This window comes from Ammodytes marinus (assembly GCF_949987685.1).
Source record: "Ammodytes marinus genome assembly, chromosome: 10".
NCBI classification, from domain to species: domain Eukaryota; kingdom Metazoa; phylum Chordata; class Actinopteri; order Uranoscopiformes; family Ammodytidae; genus Ammodytes; species Ammodytes marinus.
The window spans coordinates 19,876,968-19,904,496 of record NC_137214.1 but is presented as its reverse complement, the minus strand read 5'-3'; the positions used below and the strand labels follow the sequence as shown (position 1 = coordinate 19,904,496).

Sequence of the window (27,529 nt, the reverse complement as noted above, 5' to 3'; positions counted from 1 at the left end):
AGAGATTGTGTCTTAGAAAGTATTTTTCAAATATGCTGTCCGTGTATAAACACTTCATCATACATACACAGATGTATGGGTGTGTAATGCTGCAACAAACACACATGTACTGCATGTGCTAAGCAGAACAAAAAAAACAACACAAAAAAGGAAGTGGATGCAGTGTGTGCATTCACACACAGTGCAACCCACAGTGACTGGCGGCATATTTAGATAATATATTGGTTACCACTATTCAGACACGTCCTGCGCACATACTGTGCACACACACCCACACAACAGCACTAGCTCACAAGCTGTAGGAAGTATTAATACCAGAATATACCAAGAAACTGGTTCAAAACCGTCGCATTGACTACAGTATAACACAAGTTATATACTGTATTATGTGTGTTGAGAAAATAAGAAATCAATCCACACAAACACAATTCAACCTCTTCTGATGGCTTTAGTTTTCTGCAGAACGTATTTACAAGCTTTCACATTAAACACTACATGGGGAAGATATAGGACCCTATGTCATGCTGGAAATGTTCAAATAAACAATGTATCTTGTCACGGATTGAAACATATAGAATACAGTAAAATGAATGCAGCAGCAGATCAGCAATCTATCAGTAACCATTCAATGACACAGGGACATGGTGGCATGGTGTTCAAAGAAGCATCTATTTTACAAGCAATGTTTTCAGTGTCTTTTCATGTTCATTGTCATAACAAACATATGAATTCTGATTGTTTGACTGCATGTAGGCAAAACAAGCTGAGACATAGGTGCCAAATCAGCTAATGCAGAGCTAAAAATAATAAATAATTGTTGAAATTTGATCCTCAGACACTATTCACAGGCCTGGCAAGGAATAGTATTGAGTCGGGGTTGCAGCTGTTTCCCTAAAATAAAATACATCATAAAGGATCCACATCTACAAAATTCCCATGATATTATGAAAAAATACCTTAGATAGCAAAACACCTGACCATCAGAGCCACATATTCCTTTGCATATTTTTGCATTTTGATAATCTCATCCTATTACATTTAGTTTCAAAATATATTAGTTTTTCAGCACAGTAAATATAATCTTAGCACATTGAATATACTTGCCCATACTTTACATTTAATCAGGAGACACAGATTGAAGTTGGGTGTGAAGATAACCCACCCTTTACGGGTGCTTTAATTATCTTATCTTAAAGGAACAAACGTGTTTTGCATGTTTTAGCCAATCAACTACAATACCTTTATATTCATAATGTCCTATAGCATACAGTATACCATTCTAGGCAATTAATGCATATTATTCTACATACATTACCTTACTGACTTGCATGGTAATGCTGCATAAATAATTACTTTAGCTGAGAATTCCTATACAAGTTGCTATCTGAGAAGTACCATTTACAATGCAAGTCTTCATATTCAGTCAATGTTTCCTTACCATGTTTGATTTTCTTATAACATTTGTAGTTTGTTTCATTTAACACTTTTGGATAGTTGACTTTCAAATCCCACAAACACATGAACAAAACATCAAGCCAAGTGCATCTAATGGACAGGAAGAAGCAATGCAGAACGAAAGCAGAATAGATATGAGTTGAGGATGTTGACACATATCATTACATATCGCCATGATTTGAAGTGAGAGATGTGCATTCTGTGAATTTGATCTTGTTGCAAAGAAACTGCTACTGTTGCAGCCCCTCTAACTGAGAGAACAAGTCTTTGATTGTGACAGGGCTGCATGAGCTGTAGGAGGAAGGATGAAAGAAAGGAAGGAAGACAGGAAAATTACACCAATTGTTAGTATATTGTTAGTTATTGTTTTACAATGTCTACACTTGTAACCATGTATTTGTTTATGTGTTATTATGGTTACCAAGCTGCAGCATCAATTTTCCATCGGAATTTACGTAAAAATTGGCACATGGACTGTTTACGCTCAGAAGCATTTCTTATGTCCCAAATGAAATAGAGACTAATGACTTGTCTGTGGTTGCTCACATATCTGAGGATGGGCCTCCTACCTTGTCTGGCTGCAGCTTCCTCCTCCTTGGCCTTCTTTGCTCCTTCAATGGCAGCCATTTTGGCCTCATGCACCTCCTTCAGGGCGTTCCACTCTTTCCTGTTGTTCAACAGGCGATCCAGCATGGGGGTGATCTCCACATGGAAACGACTGAACTCCTGGAGAGTCAACACACAAATCAAAGTCACATCACGTTTGGTTCCAGGTTCCTCAACATATTGTTATTTATTCATGATGATAGAATTATTCAATAAGAAATACATGTAGAAAAAATATGTGTTTTGACCTAACTGCAGGCTCTGTAAACAAATCCCCCTTCCCTGAAACTGCATAGTGCACCTTTAACATTAACAACAGAGTTGATTATGGTAATCCAGTTGCACACCTGACTCATTTTGAAATTGTGTGAATGTTTCTGTGTCATCGTGTGGTGCCATGTCTGACCTTGTACACAAAAGTGCAAACAAAGTCGATGAAGCCACATTGCAGCTTGGGCAGATCGTCTGCTTTGTTTCTGTCCATCATAGGCTGAAAGAGAGAGAGAGACCACACCACAGTCACCACAGACACTGCTGAATGATGCACGATTGTTAAAGACGCCTCTGGTTCCTCAATCTGTATTTACCGAGTGTAAATAAAGTTTGAAAGAACATGTGAAGTCACAGTAGATGACCATTAAGAGCCACTCGGGAACTAGTAATGTTGATCAAAACAATGAATACACATCCCAAATGTATCTGGTGTACACGGCAGCACACTCAGACTTTACAAACAGTTGGAGATAGGAGAAAATCCATACTGGCCTTAATTGCTGGGAAAAATTGCCCACCTACATTTCCTGATAACATTATGTCCAAGTGTCACAGCCCCTGCAAAGTCTTTTTTTTTTCTTCTTTTTGCTAGACCCAGGTGAGTCACAGAATCAACTGCTGTGAAAATACAAACTGATCAAAATGAAAAAGTTTTCCCTGCTGACACAGATGCTATTAAATTCAGAGCAGCGTGAGGGGAGAAAGAGAGTGGGTTGGTGCTTTTTCGTACTTCAAGTGTCTCAAGGACAAGAAGGAACGAAACAGTGTAAGGGTAGAGAGACACGGAGGCTGAATGGAGAGAGAGAGCCATGGGAGGGTATGGTCGGATGGGTTAGGGCCACAGTGCCTGTTCTTTCTGTATCAGTGCTCCACATAATGGGCTGTACATCGCTCAACACCGCCGCCACGGGGAAGTAAATCTGTCTTTTCATTTCGGCCTCTCAACCGCGTTTCTTTATCTTGTTCTCCTTCTCTCCCACCGTGTCCTTCCCCGTCTCCAGGCCCACTGAAGCCAAAAAATAGAGCCTTGTCCAGCCTTAATTCCCATGAATCCTGTGCACCCACCACAAATGTTCTCCTCCTCCCGAACTATACATAGATTGCTGGTAAAAACTGATTTCAAAGGGAGCTGGAAAAGCTATGAAAAATAAATTAAAAATCTTTACATTTCACAATCCAATTGAATTGAAAAGACGAATCACACCTTTAACAACTGTTTGACATTTGAACCAGTGTAATCATGTTAACTATAGGATCATGTTCAGTTTTGTTTCGGATGATAAAAATACAACACAGTTTGATAAAAAAAAACAGCATTTAGATAGGATATCTATACTGTGTGTTAACTTCTCCCCAAATTTAAGGTCACATTGCACTTTTTCATGGTTTTTCAACATTAATATGTCTAGAGACTTCCAGAGTAAGAAAGAACAACCCTCTTTTTTTCCCCACCTCCACCTTTCTGACACCTGTGTTCCAAAACCCCAGTCAGATTTCACCTTTATGACATCATACAGGGATAAGCCACGCCCCTAAATTACCTTTCTTACTTAGTTATACCTCCACATTTGATAAAAACACCCCCAGATACACCTCATCTAACTGGCAGTACGCCATATTTAGCTGGTGGGCAGTGCCTGTGCCCCCACACATTGGGGGGCCAATCAGAGCAGAGTGGGCTTTTTGCAAGGCGGGGCTTAAAGAGACAATCTCTAGAATGGAGCATTTCCAACAGAGGCTGACAACAGGGGACTTAGTAATGGCACTGCAAGAAACACAAAGGTTTTTTGGACACTACACCATGATAACACTTTCCAGTAGAAACCCAAGATATCATTTGAAACCTGATTTTGGCATACTGTGACATTAAAAGCTTGTAGAAAAACCTTGATTATGTTCAACTTCAGTGTCAGACTCAAACAACTATGATATTTCAACATAGAATATTTCGTCAGTGAATCTGCAATTAGAGAAATGATATAAAACGTGTATCAGATGTATACAAAAAGGTCAAATCAGCATCAGATTTGAGCAAACAGATACTCTCATTACGACCTTCCATAACTAATGTATTATACATTATACATGTGTTACTGATTTTCAAAGGATATTCCTATTTTTGTCACTGCCAGATTTGGAGGCTGCTTAGTGTTTTTGGTCCAGGGGATGTCGATTGGATGTATACTTCTTTTTCAGCTGTTTTCAGCATTTGACTCTCAAGCATTATGCTCTGTGTGATCTTACAATGGGTTGTTGCTCCAGAACGGTCCTCTCCAGGTCTCCCTGCTCCCAGAACTCTGCTGCCACGGACAGCGCCACCTGCAATTCAAACGTTTTGAGGTATCATTGTATGCAACAAACTGACCAATTGAATGCACAATGACGTCAAACAAAGAATGTGAACACATTTCAGTAACTGAAACCAGAGACAGTATGACACCTTTGCTTGTACAATTACTTGATAATTTAATATGTACATTTATTTCCCTCCAGCTGAACAATTGATTAACGCTAATGACTTCAGCACTATGTATTATGGATAAATTATACTTTAGGAACCCTTGCACTTTTCCATGGGCCTGACTTGAGTGGCGTTTTCTCAAGTTGGAAATATTACCCCGGTATGTTGTAAAAATCATCCTGTAAAGCTTTCAAGATGTCCCATAAAAGAGAATCTTATTCAAAGCTCTCTCAAGGCAGTTCCAGGGCTATGTTTCTAGACAAGATGAAAGCCTGTTTTGTATGCCCTCACAAACCTAAAATGGAGCACTGATGAATAATATGTGAATGATGTAGTCAGGGGGTAAAAAGAAAACTAATTTTAGAAAGAGGTAGTCATCAAGACAGTTTTTCGGGAACAATTGCCATGAGGCTGGTTGAAGCCTGTAGATGGATATACTGAGTTTGTGTGTGTGTGTGTGTGTGTGTGTGTGTGTGTGTGTGTGTGTGTGTGTGTGTGTGTGTGTGTGTGTGTGTGTGTGTGTGTGTGTGTGTGTGTGTGTGTGTGGGAGACAGAACTGCGTGAATAAAAAATAAAAAATGTCAGCAGAATGTCTTATCAAGAATTCCGCTGCAGCTTGTGTCTCTCCATAACGTCTTATAGCGGGGGAGTCTATCATCAATAAAAATTTGATGAGTGAATGTATCACATCAATTTATATCACGCTTATAGAGCGTGATATAAGTAATAACGACAACAGGGATTAATTCTGGTTTAATTTAATTCTGGTATATCAAGACCCCCGCACATGATAATCACCAAACATTGTACTTTGGAGGGGTTTCATAATGACAGCTATGGTATTTTCTCACTGTATCCAGGGTGGAATTCACCTTTATAAAGGGGAAGAGTTAGTCATCAAAACTACTTTTGGAGTCGCAGGAGGGTTGGCCTGTGCTCCACATAGATATCCTAGCTGCAGTGTTTGTGTGGGATGTGGATTTGACTCAACAGGCGCAGACAGAGGTTACATCTAACCAGAACAAAAGTGGGAGTCCTTGATATGGTAATAATAATTATTTCAGTTTCGATATGATGAGTTGTTCTGTTATTCTGTTATCCGGTATCAGCTTGCATAATGCTCATGATGCAGTTGAGAATACATGAGCGTGAGAGATTGATACAGTACAGTAGATTTTCTTACAGTTGTATGTAATGTGCCTCCGACATATATCTGTAGCAGACAAAGATTTTAATAATAGGAGCCTGGAGATGGAGGTGAGGGAGCTTTGTAAGGGAAAACAAATACTGGTAGTTTGAATCCCACATTGAAGTAAGCAATATTTCTTTGTTTTATATAGGTTAAATCAATATTCATACAGCAATTACTTTACCAGTATGCACAGTTCATAACACAGGTCTCCCAGTCGATCAGCTTTGCAGTAATTGCCATGCAGATAACATATTGAATATCCCACTTGTTTTAATCCAATCATGAGCGCTTTAAAGAAGCGTGTCTCTGTGCCCGTGAACGATGACTCGCTGCTCTCCATCGCGGTACTATCTGACGGAGACTGTCTGCTGCGCTTTCATGTGGCGGTGACGTAGGGACAAAGGAGGGGACTGCTATCTGCAGTCACTGACAGGAAGTTAGCTAAAAGAAGCATATCACTTACTTTTCCTGGTGAAGGTGAGTGAAAGTCGTCAAAATGCTGACTGACGATTGCATTAGCTTTTCACTCAGGGGAGGTACACCTAAATGAATGTAAGAGACTTACACTTTAGTTTTAATTGGTTTCAATTTAAGCTTTTGAAAAGGTCACAGCCTTGTTTTCGATAATACCCCCTCTTTGGAGCAAGTATGCGCCTTTGCCAAGAGTTGCTGTTAGCTCCTTGTTCACAGCATTAGACCACTTTAACCAAGTGGAGGGAGCAAATGAGCCTGGGAGATCTCCTTTAATGATGCGAGCCGGAACATGACAGTGCTACTTCTCATTTTCTAGATCAGTGGTTTCTAAACCTTTTTTAGCTTGTGACCCTTTAAAAGGAAGCTATGTGTACTTGTGACCCCGCATTACAGGTTAATTAAAAAAGGTGTAAGGGTTGGACCAGTTCCATCACAGATCATTAGAGACACACACGCACGCACGCATGGAGACACACACACACACACACACACACGCCAAGATCATTTTGACAAAATAAACAGAATTTTGTCTTTAATTGTCTCCAAACTTCACCAGGACCGAATTGGCTGTGCTTTAAATGACCATACTTTTTTTTAAATTAAGGGTTCTACCGTATGTTGATGCAATTGCCATGAGTCTCCATGGTATGTGGGTGTATGAGAATGGGAAGCAGCAGGCATTTTTATGAAGAGAGCATATGTTCCCAGGCAATTGCAGACAAATAAAAGGTGAAAAATTGCCCTCCAGCAGCGCCCGTCAGAAAGCCAGAGATGCTTTTCTGTTCTTATTGATATGCCTGCGTGTGCGGGCTCAAACGCGATGTGTATATTACATACTTTACTGAAATAAAATGTTAAGCCTGCCAGGCAGTGATGAGGGGGAATGAAAAGCACCGACTTGCCTTTGATGCATGAGGCCGCCAGGAATCACTGCTGAACGCTGCCGAGGAGAAATGGCAGGGCTGACAAAATGTCATCCTCTGTCTACTTTATCATTGGTTCCCCTCTCTCACAGAGTCTCTCCTCTAGCCTGTGTGTGTGTGTGGCCTATTACTGTGAACGGCAGGGTGTGAGGCTGGAGTGCCATTTTACAACTGCTGCTGTGAAGTATCAAAAGGGACTGTGGGGAGCAATCATGCAGGTGCGTGTACCTTGCTCTGAATCTCCCAGGGTTTGGCGATAGCAGACAGGTCACATGCAGTCATCATCATGGCCCTGGAAACACAACAGCATGAGATCTGTATGTCTGCATATCTCTGTGGGTATACCTGCCTTTGTGTGTGTGTGTGTGTGTGTGTGTGTGTGTGTGTGTGTGTGTGTGTACATGACAATCTCTTTGCGTGTGGTCTCCAGCATCATGTATTTGGTCCAGTCAGTCCAGTTCTCGTAGGTCTTGGACTGGTCAACGATCTTCTGGAACATCGTCCTCTTTCTGCATGAAATTGAAGACGGTGCTAAATAAAATGAATTATTCTGGTGCTTTACAAAGCATTGACGTTACCGTCTCCTACAGATGCCCCTGCATCCTTTACTTAGTGTTGCATCTTCCCACTCTGCTCAGTTTGTGAACAATATTTAGGTAAAAGCCAAAACAACATATGTTTCTACTATCTCCTATTGTTTGTTATTCGAAAATATGCAGTATGGGTGTGTGCTGTTTATGAAGTCATTTAAACTGTGCCACAACAACAAAAACCTTGACAGACCAATTAAACAATATGAACTATTATACGACCCATTCAAATGTCATTATTCTGTATAATATCTAAAGCATTGGAATAATGTATAAACCAACTGAGTTAAAATATGTTTCACGTGCGTATGTATTTGCAAGCTGTTGTACTGACTTAAAGTAGAGAGCCAGGTCAGTGGCAATAATGGCGATGTCCATGAGGTGGATGACGGTGTCGTGCTGTCGGCGGTTCAGATTCTGATAAATGTTCAACGTCTGAAACACAAGGAAAAGAAAAAAGGAAAAAGAAAAGATGAATTACTTGAGATAAAACTGAGGAATTGGAAAAGATGAATGCAAAACACAGAAGACATCTTTCTAAATGTTCTGTCTTTAATCAAAACTAAGTGGGTACGGTATGTGCTTCTCTACAATATGTTTCAACTGCTCCCATGAGAATGTCAAAGACTGGTAGGACACACTTAATGGTGGAAACATAGTATTAATTACATTTCTCAAAATATTTTTTTCTTCTCACATAGTTACAGAAGGTAGTTTAATGAAGGCTAAACAACAGAGGAATGGTGTTTTGGTCTTTTATATGTATTTAATATTGTTGTATGCACGTGGGTGTGTAAGTGTGTTTGTGTGTGCTGCTGTATACTTCATCTCTTAGCAGAGTCTTGCCAAACTCCAGATGGTGTCTTTCCATGATGGAGGAGCCGTGAAGCTTGGCCAGAGGATTGGCAGACCTGGAGACACACAGACACACACCCACACAGCATGTTGGGAGGTTACACTGTGATAAATCATGCATGTTAAACCCAAGGGTGGGCCTGGCCTGCTGTGTCCGCGGCTAATGGCGGCTCTCATTAGCTCATCAATCAGCAGGTGGAGCAGAGCAGCTGGAGGTGTATCTGCTCAATATCCAGCCCATTGATGTTTCTCAGTGGGTGACGTTACCTTCACCTCAAGAGCCGAGGTCAGCTCATCTGTACACAGTGGGAGTGGCTGCTGTCACTTTGAATCAATGGAACAGTCCTCAGAGGGACAATAAAGACTGATGCCCAACATAGGAGGCCATGGCAGCAATAAGTAATAAATAAATACATATTTTTAATGTATCATAATGCCTATCTGTTCCTCACTGCTGTGCCTTTAATGAGACATTTGATACGTTTTTTCCCCTGTTTATATGTAATTCATAGTTTAACTTGGCAAAAGGTTTTCGCACTGCAAGTTGAAAATGTGCCTGCTACATAGTTGATTGCTCTCCCAGACTACTTAAGCACTTGTGAGCTGCTACAACATATGTAGGGGAGAACGGGGTAATTTGTCACACGGGTTGGTTGTCACAATCGTTATATCTCGGAACCAGAAGCGCTGTCTGTGAAATGTTGGTATGTAAATATCCAGAATTGGGATCAGAGGTCACCTACATAGTATTCCTTTGAGTTAGACTGCTGAATTTAAGGTGAGACGACTGTTTGTGTTTTTCATGTCAAATTGAAAATATTTAGCTCCTCAGTATTTTTCTTCTAGGCTTTTACACAATGGGTTTATAACAAAACACTTGTTACCCAAACAAAGTGTGAAGGGTAAGCTATAGTTTAGATTGTTTTTAGCAAGCTAATTAGTTGTCAGATGGTTGTTGGCCTTGATGCTAGCAAGAAATTCAAGTTGGGGTTGGTCGTCATATTTTTTGGGGGGTTGGTTGTCACATGTTATCTCAAGGCTGCAGCCAGAAAAGGAACCCAATAACGAAATAAATTGTCAAGCTGTATCCTCACTGACACTCCAGAGAAGGAAAGAATAGAGCAGGAAAAGGCAGCTAGCATTCAAAAGAAAAAAGGGCAACAAAATCAAAACAACCCAGTGCATCCCAAACTAGACCAGCTGCCAAGGCTACATTAAGTTATGTAGGCCTATTTGTCAACTTGACAATGCAATTAAACTTACAAATTTAGTTCTACTTTCTTGCCTTCTTTTTAAGATTATTCCCATTAAGATAACATTGTGACAAACAACCCCATAGTGTGTGACAACCAACCCCTTGATGGGGTTGGTTGTCACAATGTGTAAGGGTGTCTTTGATGGTTCATTTCTTCTTTATTGCAATAAGTTAGAAAAAGTGAGGGGTACACATTTCAAGCCAACACCTTAAGCTTCAATTTAATGTAGGAATGACTATTGAAAGATGTTTAGGTGATAAGCAATTCTCACTAGAGTAAAAAGTGTGCCTACTTACCCCGTTCTCCCCTATTATATTGTGTGGGCTCTTTCTTCTTAATGTGTTGTTACTCAGCTGGTCTCTCTTTTCGCCTTTGCAACCTTTCTGTTCTCGTTCATCAGGCCCTGAAGCCAGTTATCGTAAGAGCCTCAGTGTTCTCAGACTGATACAGTATGTACTGCATTTGCAGTTTGATGAAAAACAATTAAAAGTTTGAAACACAGAAGTTGAATGGACGTTGTCCTGCATAAACAACAACAATCTTAAGATCAGCGGTTGACGATGAGTGAGTGGCCCAAATCATAAAGTCCAGCTCACGCAAATCAGTAGTTACTTCAAAAACAATACGCAATGTCAATGTGTCAAAACATTCCAAACTAACTTTAGAAAAATTCAAATCCAAATAAGTTGTAATTACATATGCAGACAGAAACATTAAAGCCAGATGCTGACATCAAACCTGTCTCCTTTTAGTTGATTGGATTAATGCTAAAATGCCCCCTTTCCCCCCTTGCTTCCCCCCTGTACAGTAGCTTTTACTTCATCTGATAGAGGTTGTTGGTTCCTCTGTGGTCGATATCGTGGCAGAAGCCGGCGGTCACCATGGCCATACACTCCAGGTCTGTGTAGTAACGCTTCAGATCACCTGTCTACGAGAACAAACACACACATACACACAAGGGTGAAGATAGAGTTTAGTGATAGGGTCAGTTGTACGCAGGAGGGCAGGTATGCATTCACAACTCATAAACCCAAATATTATCAGAGATAAACACATGCGTTTACACTGGTTAATAGTCACACACACACACACACACGCACGCACGCACACACGCACACACACACACACACACACACACACACACACACACACACACACACACACACACACACACACACACACACACACACACAGAGAGGTTGATCAGGTTTCTCTGGGTGACTCCCTTTTCATTTAGGTATACAATTCATTACCGCGTTCATTTTAGCACAAACACACATAAACATAAATATACACATTGATTGGCGTGGCACATGTCACAGATGAATTACTTTTCATATGACAGCACTAGGAAAGAAAGAGGAGGGGACACTATGTTTATTACATTGAGTCAGCGAGAGGGGGAGGAGGATCTGAAAGATGAGAGATGAAAGAGAGATGGAGGAGAGTGGGTTTACTGGAATGAGGAGGATAAAACACTGAGGGATTGATGGGTACTTAGAGAGAAGAAGAAGATGGAGAGAGAGAGAGATGGACAGAGAGAGAGAGAGAGAGACAACAGTGGAATAGTGAGTCAGTTGTATATGTGCGTCTGTCCAACCATCAGCAGGGTGAACATGGTCTGTCCCACGTTGAATCCGTGTCTCCAGTTGTGGTAGGTGATGCTCCTGTAGCCTTTACTGAGGGAATACATGAACCTCACCAACACCTGCAGCAAATACACATATACACCTCTTTACTACTTTTGACTTACAGTATGTGAACATGGTTAAAAATGGAACAGAAACAACCACAGAGGCAAAGTTAATGAAATTACTGTTACTGAGCAATCTGTAAATAAAATCGACCAAAATGAATTATTCTATCTTTCATTTTTTAAGCACAACAATAGTTTGGTTGTGTAAGGCATAGCAGTGACACTGTTATTTGTGTTCCACAGTAGCTTGATTATTTAATGTGTATCTGATAATACCCAGGTAGGTTTTTACAATAGCTGACTGTAAGCAGTTTGGCATTGCAGCTATATAAGATTTAATGCATAGATTAATTGATTTAAAAAAAACAACAACACCATATGATCTACCCACCTCTCTGGGAATGTGAAACTTGTCCACCACTTTCAGCTCGTAGTACATCTTGATGCCGCATTTGACTAAGTCCAGTTCACTGTGCTCAAAGTCACAGAAGTGAAACTCAAAGATCTCCGATTTCTTCGAATTTGGCAAGACCTCCGACTGTGGCCAGAAAAGAACAAGTGTTAACACATTCATTACATTCATTTTGTATTGCAATCATTTCGTCATGGCTTGATGTGGACCTTAGTGTGAATATTGTAACATGTACTGTATAATACATATTTTTATCAAAGCACTGTCTAACTGTCTAATAGTAACAGTAAGGTGATAAAAGTGGTACAACCAATACAGGTTTGATCTTTAAGCCCTTGTCATTTTACCAACATGGCGGTGTGTGTCTGTACAATAACACTCCTATTCCTTTTTACACCATCACAGATTCATGATGTATGTTTTGTTTTTTTTAATGAAAGAATAAACAAGATATTGGGATACAACTACTTTGGCTTATTTCATGGGATTTCCTCAAACACAGGCTGAATGTTTGCTGTTGTTTACCAGAATCTCTTGGAGCTCCTCCTCCTCACAGGCGTCTGGTTCCTTCCCCCATCTCTCCCTGGTGTTCTGGAGAAACACACACCATCTCCACTCACCTTGGATGAAACGCCTCAGCATCAATCAACTGACTCCTGATCTAAAGTCACACCGGGTTGACCCTCTGCTTTTGGTCTCTCTGTCTGTCTGTCTCTCTCTCTCTCTCTCTCTCACTCTCTGTGTCTCTCTCTCTCGGGCCGCTGACAAATCACCTCATAGAAAATCTGACAATCTCATTTCAGTTTATAAACGATGCTCACCTCCTGTTTATATCCTCCACATCAACCAACTGGTTTCCAAACTGACCGCTTTTGATTTCTTCACCACAAATTTGAGAAAAAGGTTAAAGCAGGGTGCTAAATCTTACCGGGTTGGGATTTCCATTCACCATGAACCTTAAGTGTGTTCTTTCGCCTTTTTTTCTATTTACTTAGAAACACATTCTTCATCTCATCACTGAATGTGTTTTTTTTGTTTATATTTCAATATTAAAATGTAATTTAAAAAGAAAAATTACAATTTTCCATTTTGATGTTATTGCACCAAATGTTTTAATGTATTAAAATGTAAACATCAACTGTAGTCTGAAATTATTACTTTTTTGCAAGATAAATCATTTTCTAAATAATTTCATTACCAACGTCTTTCTCATTAATATTCCCATTACTTGAATTCATTTGAGACATGAGTTACGTTTAGGAAGCTTGAGAGGCCAAGTAGATAACATAATAAATGAACTAGTCTGACTTTCAACATAGAGTTATGTTTCATGTTGGTCTCAATGCCTTTACACAAGACTTAGCCAACTTGCCAACAGCCCAATCATTAAGGGAAACTAAAATCTTTCACTTTTGAAGATGTTTGAATTGACCTCGTAGGACTGAAATTTCCAAACAGCACAACACATTATCTGTAGGGAAGCTTTAATCCAAAGGTCTTTCTTCATATCTGCTTCAATTTTTTTTCCTTAGGGAAGTTGACTTGATAGAAAAGCAGGCCTCTCTTTTCCTCATGCCTTCACTCACCAGGATGTGCTGGATTTCATCTTTGCGACACTTGACGTGGTACATCACCATGTCCTGGAAGATGTCCTTCCTGTTCTCCAGCTTGTTCATCTTGTCGTAGGTGTCAGTGTTCAGCACAGACCAGCCTAGGAACTGGGTCAGAGACTGTGTGTGTGTGTGTGTGTGTGTGTGTGTGTGTGTGTGTGTGTGTGTGTGTGTGTGTGTGTGTGTGTGTGTGTGTGTGTGTGTGTGTGTGTGTGTGTGTGTGTGAAGTAAGGGAGAGAGAGGGAGAGAGAGAGAGTATTAATAGCCTATTACAGGTGGCAAATATGGCAACAAAAAAAAGTCCACTGTGGCTATTCTGCCACAGTGGATCAAGCACAAACACAATGCCATCCTTAATCCAAGACCAAGTGAAAATGCATCACTTCTTCTTATCAGAGGTGGGAAAAGGTCAGACCCTTCAGTAACAAGTAAAAGTAGCAACAGTCAAGATGTCAGTCCTGCAAAAACCTATTTAATAGTATCAAAATAAGAGTAGGCATTATTGTTATTGGCCTATTAATTATAATAATGGTGCATTAACGTGTAAGCAGCATTTTAATGTTGCAATAATGAGGTGAAGTGTTAGTGCTTTATGTGTGGTTGGGTCTGTAATCAATTCATCGTATATGTACACGTTGATCATGTGTCTTGTACGTTCCGATACAACTAAAACAACCACAGATGTCAAATAAATGTAACACCAGTATCTCAGTGTGTGAGAACTGTCATTTGGAGCGTGAACTATTACTATGGCCTGGATGCTGTGATGTGGGACAGCTAGATGCAAGTCCATAAAGATTGTACTTGAATAAACTTGCCAGCAGGGTTACATGTGTCCTGTCTACAGGCAATGTGTTTGGCAAACATTGCAACCCACTATTTGTTTAAACATTCAGCCTATAAGCTGAATGATGTCGATATTGGATAAAATGACTTTAGCGGTACAGAAATAAATGAAAAGCAAATATCATATTCAAATATCAAAATGAAACATTTTCAAAAATAAAAATAAATCTTTGATTTTAAGGAACCACTGAGAACTGTTCATTCTGTGTATTTTAACTGAATTCTAAGTTGTGAGGCAGATAGAAAAACTTCAGTAAAAAGCCTCCGGGCACAATGATAAATAATGCAGACGTTCAGAATGCAGTGTATTTATACACCAATGACTCAGTCTCACTCCACACGCCCACACACAGACGCACACAGACACAGACACACACACACACACACACACAATCACACACGCACACACACACACACACACACACACAATCACACACACACACACACACACACACACATACAATCACACACGCACACAATCACACACACAGCCTGCACCTCCATCAGTGTTTCGTCCATTTCATCAAAGGGTTTCCCGTCTTTCCTGTTATAGAACGTGGCCACACCCACGATCTCCTCCTTCTTGTTGACGATTGGCATAGACAGCACGTTCTTAATGGTCCAGCCTGAATCGTCCAGAGGCTCTTTCTGTGTACACACACACACACACACACACACACACACACACACACACTCACACACAAAACCACACACACAGACACACACCACACACACATGTAACATGTATTATTTAAATGACTATAAACAAGAATATGGTTAATCTGCATTTATACCTATTTATCAGAATGTAAAAAATTTTTCCAATAAAATGTTTTAATGACAATGTGTTCTTCAGTTGCTTGATTGTAATAAGGAAGGCATGAACCTTAAAGAAATGTAATGTGACCTTCTACAGTCAGAGGAAATGTGAAGATTAATAATTCACCTGCTCACTGGCCCAAATCTCTGGACATACGACAGGAGCAGTCTCACTTCTTGAAATGGACGCGTGTAAGAAAAAGACTAGGGGCCACTTATGCGAGGGACTATTTAAAACACAATTTAGCATATAATGGATAAATACAATGGGCCCCTCAGAAAACTAATTTAAACCAAGGAGAGCAGGGAATGACGAACATATGATTTATTCAGTTAGGACTGTACGGTAGAGTCTCTCCTTTTGACAGTCTCCTGTGCTCTCTTATATAGTACATGCCAGCCCTATACATATTTTCACTTGTATTTTATTCAAACAGTAAAAGCTCATACATAATGCAATTACTGTAATCGCACCGCAGAATGCAAATTATTCCATTACTTTATAGGAAAAATATGATAAGCGATAATGAACAAAATTGCTTTCTTATCTCACAGCAACCACTGGAGTCAACGTACAGATATGAGCGTGTAGCTGGGCGTTGCAAAATGTATTCTCTCCTGGATAAGTGAATGTGTAGGAACAAATAATTTGAACGAAAACAATGCGATAGTGGCCGTGAATCATATTTTAGTAATGCAAATGCAAATTGGAATTATTCAGTTATTATTACAGTTGATAATTAGTAGCCTACATTTCCATTTACCTGTATATTACATAAACTTGGGTGGAATAGTTTACTAAACTGCAGTAGCTATAGAGGATACAGACAGAGTCAACTGTGTCACAGAGCTGATACATAAGAATTATACTTAAGGTTAAATTAACTCCTAACCTTTCCTGGCAGAAACAAACGTTTTAGACACCACACCTGCTTTTTACTTATCAATTATGCAACACTTCTACATGGAACGTCTAGTCCCAGGTAAGAAAGGATGCCTGGCCTCTTTCATTTATTCATATGTTAACATTTTTAAAGAAAAATATTCTTAGTGTACACCAAGCAGTTGTCATCCCAAGAAATAAAAACACTTTTAGGGATTTTTAGTACCTTACAGAAGGTGTTTTTAAGAAGACTTGTCTAATATCTACAACGTTGCCTTGTTGATTTGGTGTGTTTTTTTTAATCTTATCCTTGTCTTAAACCTTCATGGCATCTAAGTTGTTGTTCATCTTACCTGGAAATTGAAAAACTCATCCTCAGCTGCATTCATTATGTTGCATATCTGTTGGAACAGGGAAATGAGATGAAAAAACAATGTTGAGGATAACCACATTGGATGAGAGTTTAGGTTATTTTGGTGATCACTTGTGTTTATACTATGGATTTGACAGAAGAAAAGTCACCTGTGTCACCAGTACAAATGGGCATTACAAAAATAAGAGGTTATCAGGTTTGAAAGGAATAGGAGCAAGACAATGGCTGGAAGAGGAGGACAGCTTTGTTCTCATGTCCTCACACGAAACAAACTTCTGCTTGTGGTTGAAGGACCCCATGTTCATATGTCATGTTAAGAAGTTTGCTTCTTTTATGACCCCAGAGTGAATCCATTCAAAGTCTCTTGTGTCACAAGCAATATCATTAGTGTCAATTTAATGTTTTTCTCCCCTTCAATTTATTAAAAAGGTGATGTAGGTGATGTAGAAGAGAAAATAAATTGACCATGAGGGAGGGATGATTACTTGAAGTTAAAAAATGTCCAGCGTCAAAGACAAAGAGACAGGGGGAGGACGGACGAGATGAGGCAGAAAGAGGTAAAGATAGATTATCGGGGACAGACTCAGTGGTTTGGGAAGAGCACATCATGATTAATTGCAATGGCTGGAGAAATCACCAATATACATCATAGCAGCGTGAGGCTGTGCACTTATCATTTCCACAACTGTGTGCACACCGGCAACTGTGTAATAAGGCCTAATGGCATTCTGTTCTTCTGACCACCCACTGCTTTGAATGAAAATATTGTAAAATAAAGATATTTTTAAAAGGACACTGATTTTACATGAACTCCTGCACAGCAGGGGAACAACTCGTAGAGAGAGTGCTGCTTGAAAGAAGATGTTATATGGAAACAATCCTTTCCACTGTAGTGTTGTGGAGATTAAAGGTGCACTGAGGAACTTTATTCAGTTTGTGTTAAGTATTGCACCCCCTTTGGACGAAAGTGTTTTTCTATAGTTCCTGGGTGAGCGTACCCATGACAAAGGCATTAAGAAAAACTGTAAAGAAATTGAATTTTTTGCACTTATGGTCTTGTTTGCTGTTACAAGTCATTTATGATCATCAGAGGAAAAACGAGAATGCAAGTTCCTTGTTACACCTTTAATAAGGATTTGACTTTAAGTTACAAAATTGATTTTAAATGTTTAAGCAGAAACCAAAAACAATTGGTGACATTGCAAACGTAGTTCCTGACAGGCCCGGTTCTAGACAGTTAGATTAGGGTGGGCCTGTAGAAATTTTAGGGGGGCACACTGGGCAGAGAGACCGGAGATGCGAGCGCATATTTTTTTTAACCTTTTTAAAGTGAAATGCATGAATCTGGTGCACTTTGAGAGGAAAATTAATAATAATAATAATAATAATTTTGTGTGAACAAATAATTTGGAGACACTGGGTCGGATGAATTAGAAGCTATTGAAGAAAGACACATGGATTTTCAAATAAACTCAATACACATTGTGTGATAATTTATATTTACATAATATGATGTTGATATCAAACACACAAAAAATTTATAAAAATAAATAAAATAATTGGGGGGGCCCCCCTGGCAGTCGGGACCCTAAGCAACCACTCATTTCGCTTATGCCTCGGGCCGGCTCTGCTGACCAATGACCACTACAAGCGGGTGGGTTTTTTTTATTTTTTTTTTTGGATTGTGTGGGCACAGACCACATTTGGGTGGTCACGGCCCACGCTGGCCCCTGGCTACCGCCGGCCCTGGTTCCTGATGGTCCTTTGAAGAGGATAAACGGTTGTTATTAGTATACTTCAGTTTATCACTCCCCTGCTGAACACAGCCTGCCACCATTTTCACTGAGCCTGCTCGATGGACATTCATTCAATATTCATGTGTTGTTCAATTCCTGCAAGTTTGGGCTTCAGGGCGTCTGAGCAGTTTTTGAAAGGTCAGATTTTCAATGACCTCACTCATCTTATATCCATGTGACCAGCCAGATTGTTCTATAAATCACTTTGACTTAAGAATGTGAATGTGAAAGCTAGTTGCCTTGGATTTAAATCTGATTATACCTATGCCCTTATTTGGTCCAGTTTAGGGTCTTTGAGGGCTGACTTCACTCTTAGTAAGCTTAAAAACATTTCTGGCAGACAGAAAAGTTACACATCCACACAATTGAGAAAGATGGTAAAATATGCAAAACACGGCACTCAATCTTTTGATTAAATTGATTATATTGTGTACTGTGCCACGGACAAGAGATGTGGATCGGAAGTGAGGTTGTTTATGGTCAATACACAACAGAAGATGACAAGTTTACAAATGGTAACTTTGTGTTATATGTTGGCCTCCTTATAGATAAATTGATGTAATGTTTTCAATTGAGAATCATGTAAAAAGGCTTTGTGAAAATCCAGATGGTGCCAGATAATCCTTTCATGATGCAAGAATGATCTCATAACACAAACTGGATTGAAGAGTTAAAGGAATGGTTAAATGTATCTTTTATTTTTGGCTTGTGGCCTCACTCACTCCGGTATGTGTTCTATAAGAAAAAAAAACATGTATATAGAGTGTAACATAACCGGAACAGGAGCATTGAGTGATGTTATAAAGGTTATCTTCTGTGTGTCGGTAGAGTCCGGCTAATGCTCCCCTTGACAGACGTTGTTTGAGCTAAGCTAATTTGCAATGAACATCCTTTGCCAATGTCTCCTTCAAAAACGTATGTACAGTTACAGGAATAGTTTCTGTGGCCTTGTCTTGAGGCAACAAGTTAAACATATATATTTTTTATCTGTTCCTTTAATGTTTATTTCACAGTGTTGTGTAAGCTTTGTTAAAATACCATAGCCAACTTCAAATGAAAGGGAAAAAAATAGAATCTCTATAGAAAAACAGACACTGACCAGTCCAGTCTCTGCTACGTAGTTTGGTAGACCGCTAAGCAGGGCCCAGTGATCTGCCGGAGGACTCCTGAGGATGAACAGAACATGACAGCAGACATTTCAATTGTAACAATAATCTTTAAAGACAAGAAAACAAATGTAAACAGTTATGTATCATTACTGTCCTATGTGTGTTCTAAATTTGACTGACAGGGGAAATGTTTTGTAATTTCACAATTAACATGGGTGAGAATGGCTGCAGAATATGTTTGGACAATAGTAATTGCTGTTTGCAAGAGAAACAATGTTGGATAAATGAAAGAAAAGAAACCCAGAGGATCACAATGTCACGGCTATATCCATTGAGAAAAGGCAATCGGCCCAGAAAGTGGTGTTTCTATTCTTTTATTGTATAAAGGTGGAGTCAGTGTTTATTAAGAACGCTTGTTGTATAATCACTTTTCGTCCAAATCAGTGAATATCTCCTCACAATCCGCTACGTGTGTGCTGAAAAAATAACCTTGTGCTACGTTTAGTGTAAACATGTGTTGAATGCACTTCTTTCTTCATAAAAACTAAACAAAGAATTTGCTTAGCTGATTTTTTCGTATCACCTTTTCAACCTGGATTGTTTACATCTATGTCTTCTTCTTCCCTGCCTCTGTTAGAGCATCACTTTGATTCAATGTTCCCTGTAGATCAGTGGACTATTGCAACATAATAGCAAGACTGTGTGGTGTCTCACAAAGAACAAACTGGGGACCTATATACTTGACAAAAATACTTCAAAGCGTGTCTTATGGTTAAAAAGAAACTCCATCAGAACTAGATTTATGCTGAGACTTACGGTATGACTTTGATGTCCTCTTTGCCATGTAGGATGTAGTCAATCAGTTTGTAAAAGATAATTTCCTTGAGAAGACACAACACAAAAAAAAATTAGAAACATTGAGGAAGATGTCTAATATATCTAATCAAAACATTGCAGGTAAAAAAAAAAAAAAAAGGGTATCATCAGCCAATGGTGTCAGAGTAACCTTCTAGTGTATAAGGTATACTCAGAAGACTTATATTGGACACAGTATAGTAATGGCATTGGTCCGTATTTTCCTCACCCTGCCATCAGGCGTTTTGGGTCCATCATATGGTGGAACTTCTCCCATCAGAACTGGCCACAGGTCAAAGAACTCCTGCAGACACACAGACAGAGAAACGATAGAGAGAGAGGGACTACAGCTGGATGTGCCTGCTTCTGTTGTTTCATTATTCAGATGTACATAAGCTACTGCATATTGAAGATACTAGAGCCAACACCGTAATTCTGTGTGTAACAGCTAATGCCAGCAGCCTCTTAAGAGTGTGCAATATTTTTGTTCTGTCAACACAAAGTGCACACTTCCCAAAAAACGCGGGCTCAAATCTGAGCTACTAGTTTATTCTTTAATGTGTTGTGTTACCAGACAGCCATCTGTGCAGACAGACAACATGTGTTTGTTCTCAGATAGCAGGTGTTAGGAATCAACTGGCAGCTGCTTGGAATTAGGTGACAGCCAATAAGTAGTGTTTATGACTATATGGGAGCTATCGCAAATACTCATGGACTGTACAACACAGATCAGAAATTGGTTTCAAGTATTACTCGACGCACAAGGGATTCAAGCAAAACAAAAACCAGGTTGAAACAGAAAACAAATCATGTATTAGAAAAAAGAAACCCCTAAATGTGAAAATAACTCTTCCCACTACAAGAGAATAAAAAACAAAAAGAACAATCTGATCCCATCAAAATTCAGTTGGGATCAGAACGGTATAAAAACCGCAGTGCATGATTAATAAGCAATAGATGTAGCCAGTTTAAATGTTGTACAAGCGTATTGTAATATACAGTGGTTCAAACTTCCTAACTAAAATCAAGTCCTAAATGTAGTATGTTATTGCTCCCCAGTCTGCTTTCAAATTGATGCTTAGTTCGATTATTATGTCAGATGTTTTCAAAACTTGAAAATAATAGTAAATTTAAGGCAAAAAAAAATCCATATATTAAATGGATACTGCAGAATTAATGCTGAACCTGACAATCTGAAAGAGTGTCTCACAGATCTGCAGGGACCTACGAACAGCAGGCAAACGGTGCTACCTGCCTGCTGACCTTTTTTATTAATTGTTTTGTTTGTTTTTTCAGCTTATCCCCACACGGCTCTAGGGGTGTGTATCTATGGTAACCCACCTTGGTCTTGGTCATGTCCAACAGACCCACAGAATAACGGTCACAGTTGAGGAAAGCTCTGACTGTGTACAAGGCCTTGTGGAACTGCCTCTCTATGTCCGTCAGCTCTTCAAACACCTTGCTGGCCGACCACAGCAGCACCTAGACAATGGAGAAGATTGCAATGCAAACCATTCTTAGACTGAAATAAATGTGGATCCGTGCACCTTCTTGCCCAACTCTCATCTGAGTTTGAGAAGAAACGTGGTCAGATGCGCAACACTTTTTTACTGCAGTGTAAACAAAGTCAAGCAGGAATGCTATCTTCAAAAGAGACAAATGCTAATTCCGACGCCAAAGGACGGAGTGTATGGAGTGATGTGAGCTCTGCAGCCTCACCTGTCCCCTCCTGGTCTCACAGTTGTGCAGGTAACTCAGGTGGAACACTCTCAGGAGCAGGTTGGCAAAGTTGAGGTACTTCTTAAGAGTCTGGAAAAAAAAACACACTTGGAACTGCTTTGCCTTAAAACTGGAAAATGGATGTGATTGTGGGCCCAGCATAACAATATTAAGTTCCATAAATGATGACATGCTAGTCACCTATAACCTTTGTGCCATCATCTAAATAAGGTGAGGCTTTTCAATCGTCCCCAGTAGTAACATGGTTCACATGTGTTACAACTCATCTCACATTCCCTGAGAGAACTTAGATATTCCCCTGAAAACAGCCAACCAGCAAGACTGTCTCTATCACTATGTGTACTAACTGGATCCAAATACGGTTTATACATTTGTAGAATTCAACATTTTGAAGATATTCCAAACAATGTACCCCTTGTTTGCCATTACATTCAGAGCAAACCAGGCATATATAAAAGTTAAAAGATATATATTACATGTTATCAGTTAACTTCACAATGGTCCAGAGATGCATGCACCGAAAATACCACTGACGAAGCAGGATAAGTCGCAAAAGCATTGGAGTAGCACTGTCTTGTTAGGCAGCCAGATACGTTAGAAAGGGAATATACTGTACATGAAAGCTGAGGGGAAACATAGTATTTCTGCAATTGTTTCTTTTTTTCCTCTGAGGCACTTTGTAAGTGGTTTTGACACTGGTTTTCACTTCGTATTATATATTATGACTCAATCACAAAAGTGGAGCGGGCTGAGGTTGAACTTCCCATGACAGGCTGTATTAATAGATGTCACCTCTTCATCCCTGGCAGTGAAGTGCGGTGCGTCCAGCTTGTTTACCGCCATCATTACTGCCACCATGTCTTTGCCGTTCATGATGGGAGTGGCCAGGACGTTCTTGGTCCGATACTCGGTGAGCTCGTCCACAAAGCCACTGTAATGAGGGCTCTATGGAGAGAATAGAGAGAGAGAGATATAGATAGAGAGAGAGAGAGAGAGAGAGAGAGTATTTAATTAGATGTAATTGTCTGCTCTTTGCCTCCGCTGCACTTTGCTAAACCTCCACAGTCAGCTTTGATGAACACACCACTTCTACAGTATCCTTAAACGGGCTAGGGGTTAGCAAAAGGCTTTCCATTAATCCCCAAAAAACTCAAGGCCCCTCTTGCTGCACTCCACACCTACTGCTCCTCCCGTGCAGCAGGGGTCATCAGTTGTGTTCCTCTAGGGGTGAGACACAGCCACAGCGGCTCATTAACCGCCAAGAAGGAATAAAAAACCCTGAGAGAAGGACCCTCATGGGAACAGAATTGGGCGACAGAATACTGATTAGGGTGAGGCAAGGAGTGAGCTTTTGTTTGGGATATTTTGTCCTGGTTGAGAAGACACAAAAAAGGAGTCAGTACTTCAATGCTTACTGTCATTTATGGATTGAAGTATAGAGCGATGCTGACGTATCTGCAATGAGCTAATAATACCGACTGGGGCTAACGCCTCACATCACTAACGTTTGAATCATTGAAGTTCCATCCTTCATCCTCCCTCAGGAACCATAATACTACTGCTATGGCATGCTAAGCAAGGAAACCTGAGCAGAAAATCAAACACTCTAATTCTACCCAGTTGCACAAATAGGATTCTTGATCTGTAAACCCAAAAGGAGCTCTCAGGGTTTCCATGTCTTTGTGCAGTAGAGTACATATGGCAACATCTTCTTATGAAGCACAGACCTGTCCCTTTGTCATTCTTTGTTTTTATCTTTAATTTGTGCATATGTATGAGCTTCAGTAATGAGTTATGGGCAGTCTTCCTCTGGCACCCAAAACTTACTTAGTAAATTATCCATTTGTATCTTTTAAAATCTGAAGTTAGTGGCAGGAGGAAATATATAAAAATCACTAGCAGAGAAACAATGCTGATATTGAATCAGCAGCGCTCTAAATAGCTGATTCAACTGCAAGTGGCCCATTCCAAAGATCTGAGCAGTTTGACAGCTTGTTAATGGGTGACCTTTGACCCACAAAAGCCAACAGAAAGCCTTCATCTTGCTGGTCATCCTCTCAGCTGAAGCTCTGCCTTGACATTTCAGCAGCTCTACACTGTATACACATAATATAAGGACAAGTTGTGTTCTGATAATACAAAAAAAACACTTTATACTGCTCATGAGTAGCCTTCAGTTATTATTTGACTCTTCCAGCTGAAAAGACCATGTAGGTACTGTGAGAAACACACCCTTATATTCCAAAATAGAAATTCTACGGTCCCCATTTAGAATTGTCATATTTGCCACTGTAGGCTGAAGTCAGAAAATTCCTAGATAAACGTTTTCATTTTTTTATTGGATATACGGTAAATTCATCAATTTATGAAATTATAAGCGTTATCTCTCACTTCCATAAACTGAATAAAAATGCATTTGTAAATTAATTAAACATGCAAGTGAAAAAGTAAAATATTACAGATAGATTATACCGTAGGCTTATGTATGTAATAAAGGCCAATTTAGCTGCTTGTTTTATGATAACAATAAATGGGTGTCCGGCTGTTTCGTGCTCCACAACAGATATATACCTGAAACAATACAGTGCGACTGGAAAAGATTAAAGGTGCGTTATTGTGCTGAGTGTGTGTGAAAATGGCTCAGGGCCTGTGTGACCTCTGAGGGTAATCTGGGATCGCTCTAATTCAGGACGGATTAAACCGGCTTCAGCTGCAATTTCCCCCCACTGACGCTGTCCACCTTCCTCACACGCAAACCCCTTCAAGTTTACCACATCTCTACCAGCCAGTCACAGTTATTAGTCTGTAAATGATGTGTTAATGAATTCACTTTGAAGGAGACAGGGATACATTCCAGCTGTTGCTCACTACGTAATAATCCAAACATAATCACCACCTTTCAACCAAACAAGAAGAATCCTGACTGGTCCAACCAGCCCGCACTGGATTGGATTGGGGATGGAAATAGAGCGCAGAGAGACAGTGATTTTAAGTCGCTGCATTGCCTCTGTGAGTGAGGCCATCCTCAGTGCATTAGCATCATAAAGCCAACCAATTATCTGGAAACATTAGCTGTTCCTCCGCTGTCGACTAGGGGGAGAGAGACGGAGGCTTGGAGAGGCTTTGATATCTTTCCAGTTGCCACATTTCCCCATCGTGCTTTCATGTGTTCTTGTGAGGCTGCAGCGTGACAGACAGAGGTTTCATGAACAGCACGACCATGTTTGTTCTGTGGTTAGCTCACAGAGAAGGCACGACAGAGCCCATAGATTAAAAAACAAACAAACAACACTATCAAACCGGGGTCTGTTTTTGTTTGTGAGTGAGCTGCTGCCTTATGAAGTGCATATATCACAACAACAACAACAACAACAACAGCAACAACAACAACGGTGTTGATGGGAAGGAGGGAGGGGGGGGGGGGAATTAGTGGACCTGCAGTAGCATGACAAACTTGAAAATGGGAATAGGTGGGCCAGGCATTTTCAAATGTCAAAGGCATTGGCTGTAATGAGATTTAGCAGGCTTTGGTTGGAGGGATTTAGTGGAAGGCACTCGCTGTGGTGTCAAGTCCCCATCTGCTGGTCAAACAGAGGCACAGCAAGAACAGACAGGTGTTATTCCCTGGGCAAATAGGGATTGGATGCTTACTAGCTTCAAGCATTTTGTATGTCTTTGTTTATCTTTTATTTTTTTTACCGAGCGGGTGTGTTACATTCCATTTCCACATTAGTTTTAGCCTCTTTGCTGAATCAATTACATGACTAATTATGTGGAAGTCGATAGGTAAAAATGCCAACAAAACAGGGTAAAATAGTTGAATTCTCAGAGTGGTCATCCATATTAGAATTAGACACCCATTTAAATTGCATTAGATAAATGTACAGTTTAAAAAAAACTATGTTAATAATATATCAATTACATGTATGTGAGGGAAGATTTTGCCAGTTGAATTATTGTACTATACGTGGTTCTTATTTCCAGATCAGATCCACACAAACACAAGTCATGTGTATCTACCTCAGACACATCAGGGATGTTGACCATCTTCTTGCTGGTTGCCACGTGTCCCACAATGCCCATATCCAGCGGGTACACAATCTCACTGTCAGGCGGCACCAGGCAGTCATCAAACAAAGCATCTTTATGGACATTAAATAACCTGGAGGTAAAGATGAAGGAAATCATTATAATTATATAACATGTTCTATTTTCAGATTTCAGTTTCAGTGCCCCTGACTCCTGGAACAACTTACAGCAGCAAATTATTATAAATACCTTCATATCCTATAACAAATTAAGACATATTATCTTAAATCTGCCCAACTCTACCTGCAACCGTTTTGATTAGGCTATATTGTACTTTCACCCATTTCATTTTAATTGCAGCCATTCTACATCGCTGTCTAAATCTTTCAATTGTTTTTGTCTCTTTATCAGCTTGTTGTGTATTTGATGTATTTGCATTGTATACTGTGTATGTATTGTTGTTTTGGCTTTGCATTTGTTTGACTCAACATCATTGCAAATGAGGGTCACCCCTCAATTGATCTCTCGAGTATGAATAAAGGTTAAATGAAACATAAATGGAAAATGGAAAAAAGGTCATTTCATAGTGTTGCCATAGTGATGAAATTGTCACTCAAGATAGGAAATGGCAAATGTCTCTCGACACTTAGCAAATCAGAATGCTTCCAGGCAAGCACCTTAGTTTTAACTCAAGTAACCACTTTTTAAAACCTTAAAATACATCCCGAGCAGTCACCTGGTTGCCAGCTCGGCCGTTCCGTTCCTCTGCCGGTACATGAAGAGGCTCATGCGTTCGGCCCTCATGATGAAGCTGAGGTGTCTCATGAGGTTGAAGATGGGCTTCTCCATCTGCAGGTTGTCCTGGATGTCTCTCATCAGGTCAAAGAGGACCTCGCTCTCCTCCACTGTGGACAGCTCGTGGAAGTGGCTGACGTCCAGCGCCGCCTTCCGGTTGTTGTCCAGAAGTTCTGCGATGACCTTGGGCCGGAAGTTCATGTCATAGTAGTGCTTGGCGAACTGCGGGTTGGCATCCAGGAACTGCTCTGCTGCTACTGCATCCACCATGGCTTCTGCTGGCAGGGGACAATCTGAAAAAGAAAGAAGATGATAGATATTCTTGGGACTGGGTGGTCAGCAATTGAAATACAAAGACAGGAAAACTCTTTACGAAAGGCATTTAACCAAAACTGATCCTCCAGCAAAATCCTTCCACTTACTGCTACATTCATTGTTAATGGTCACTTAATGGAACTGAGCAAAAGACCATAAATACGAG

General features: G+C 40.0%; 1 protein-coding gene across 1 annotated transcript; it reads right to left on the bottom strand.

The window, feature by feature from the left end:
• Nucleotides 1–231: 231 nt before the first annotated feature.
• Nucleotides 232–27,318, bottom strand: pde6a (phosphodiesterase 6A, cGMP-specific, rod, alpha; the record flags this gene model as incomplete). The annotated part of the gene is made up of 23 exons (XM_080036074.1): nt 232–257; nt 2,025–2,181; nt 2,468–2,551; nt 4,579–4,653; nt 7,613–7,676; nt 7,786–7,893; nt 8,309–8,409; nt 8,798–8,885; nt 10,904–11,013; nt 11,686–11,793; nt 12,173–12,319; nt 12,719–12,784; nt 13,780–13,923; nt 15,148–15,297; nt 16,705–16,752; nt 19,620–19,686; nt 20,446–20,510; nt 20,714–20,788; nt 21,826–21,966; nt 22,204–22,293; nt 23,017–23,169; nt 26,245–26,386; nt 26,990–27,318. The coding sequence occupies 23 exons, from the start codon at nt 27,316–27,318 to the stop codon at nt 232–234; spliced, it is 2,538 nt and encodes an 845-aa protein (XP_079892200.1).
• Nucleotides 27,319–27,529: the final 211 nt, after the last annotated feature.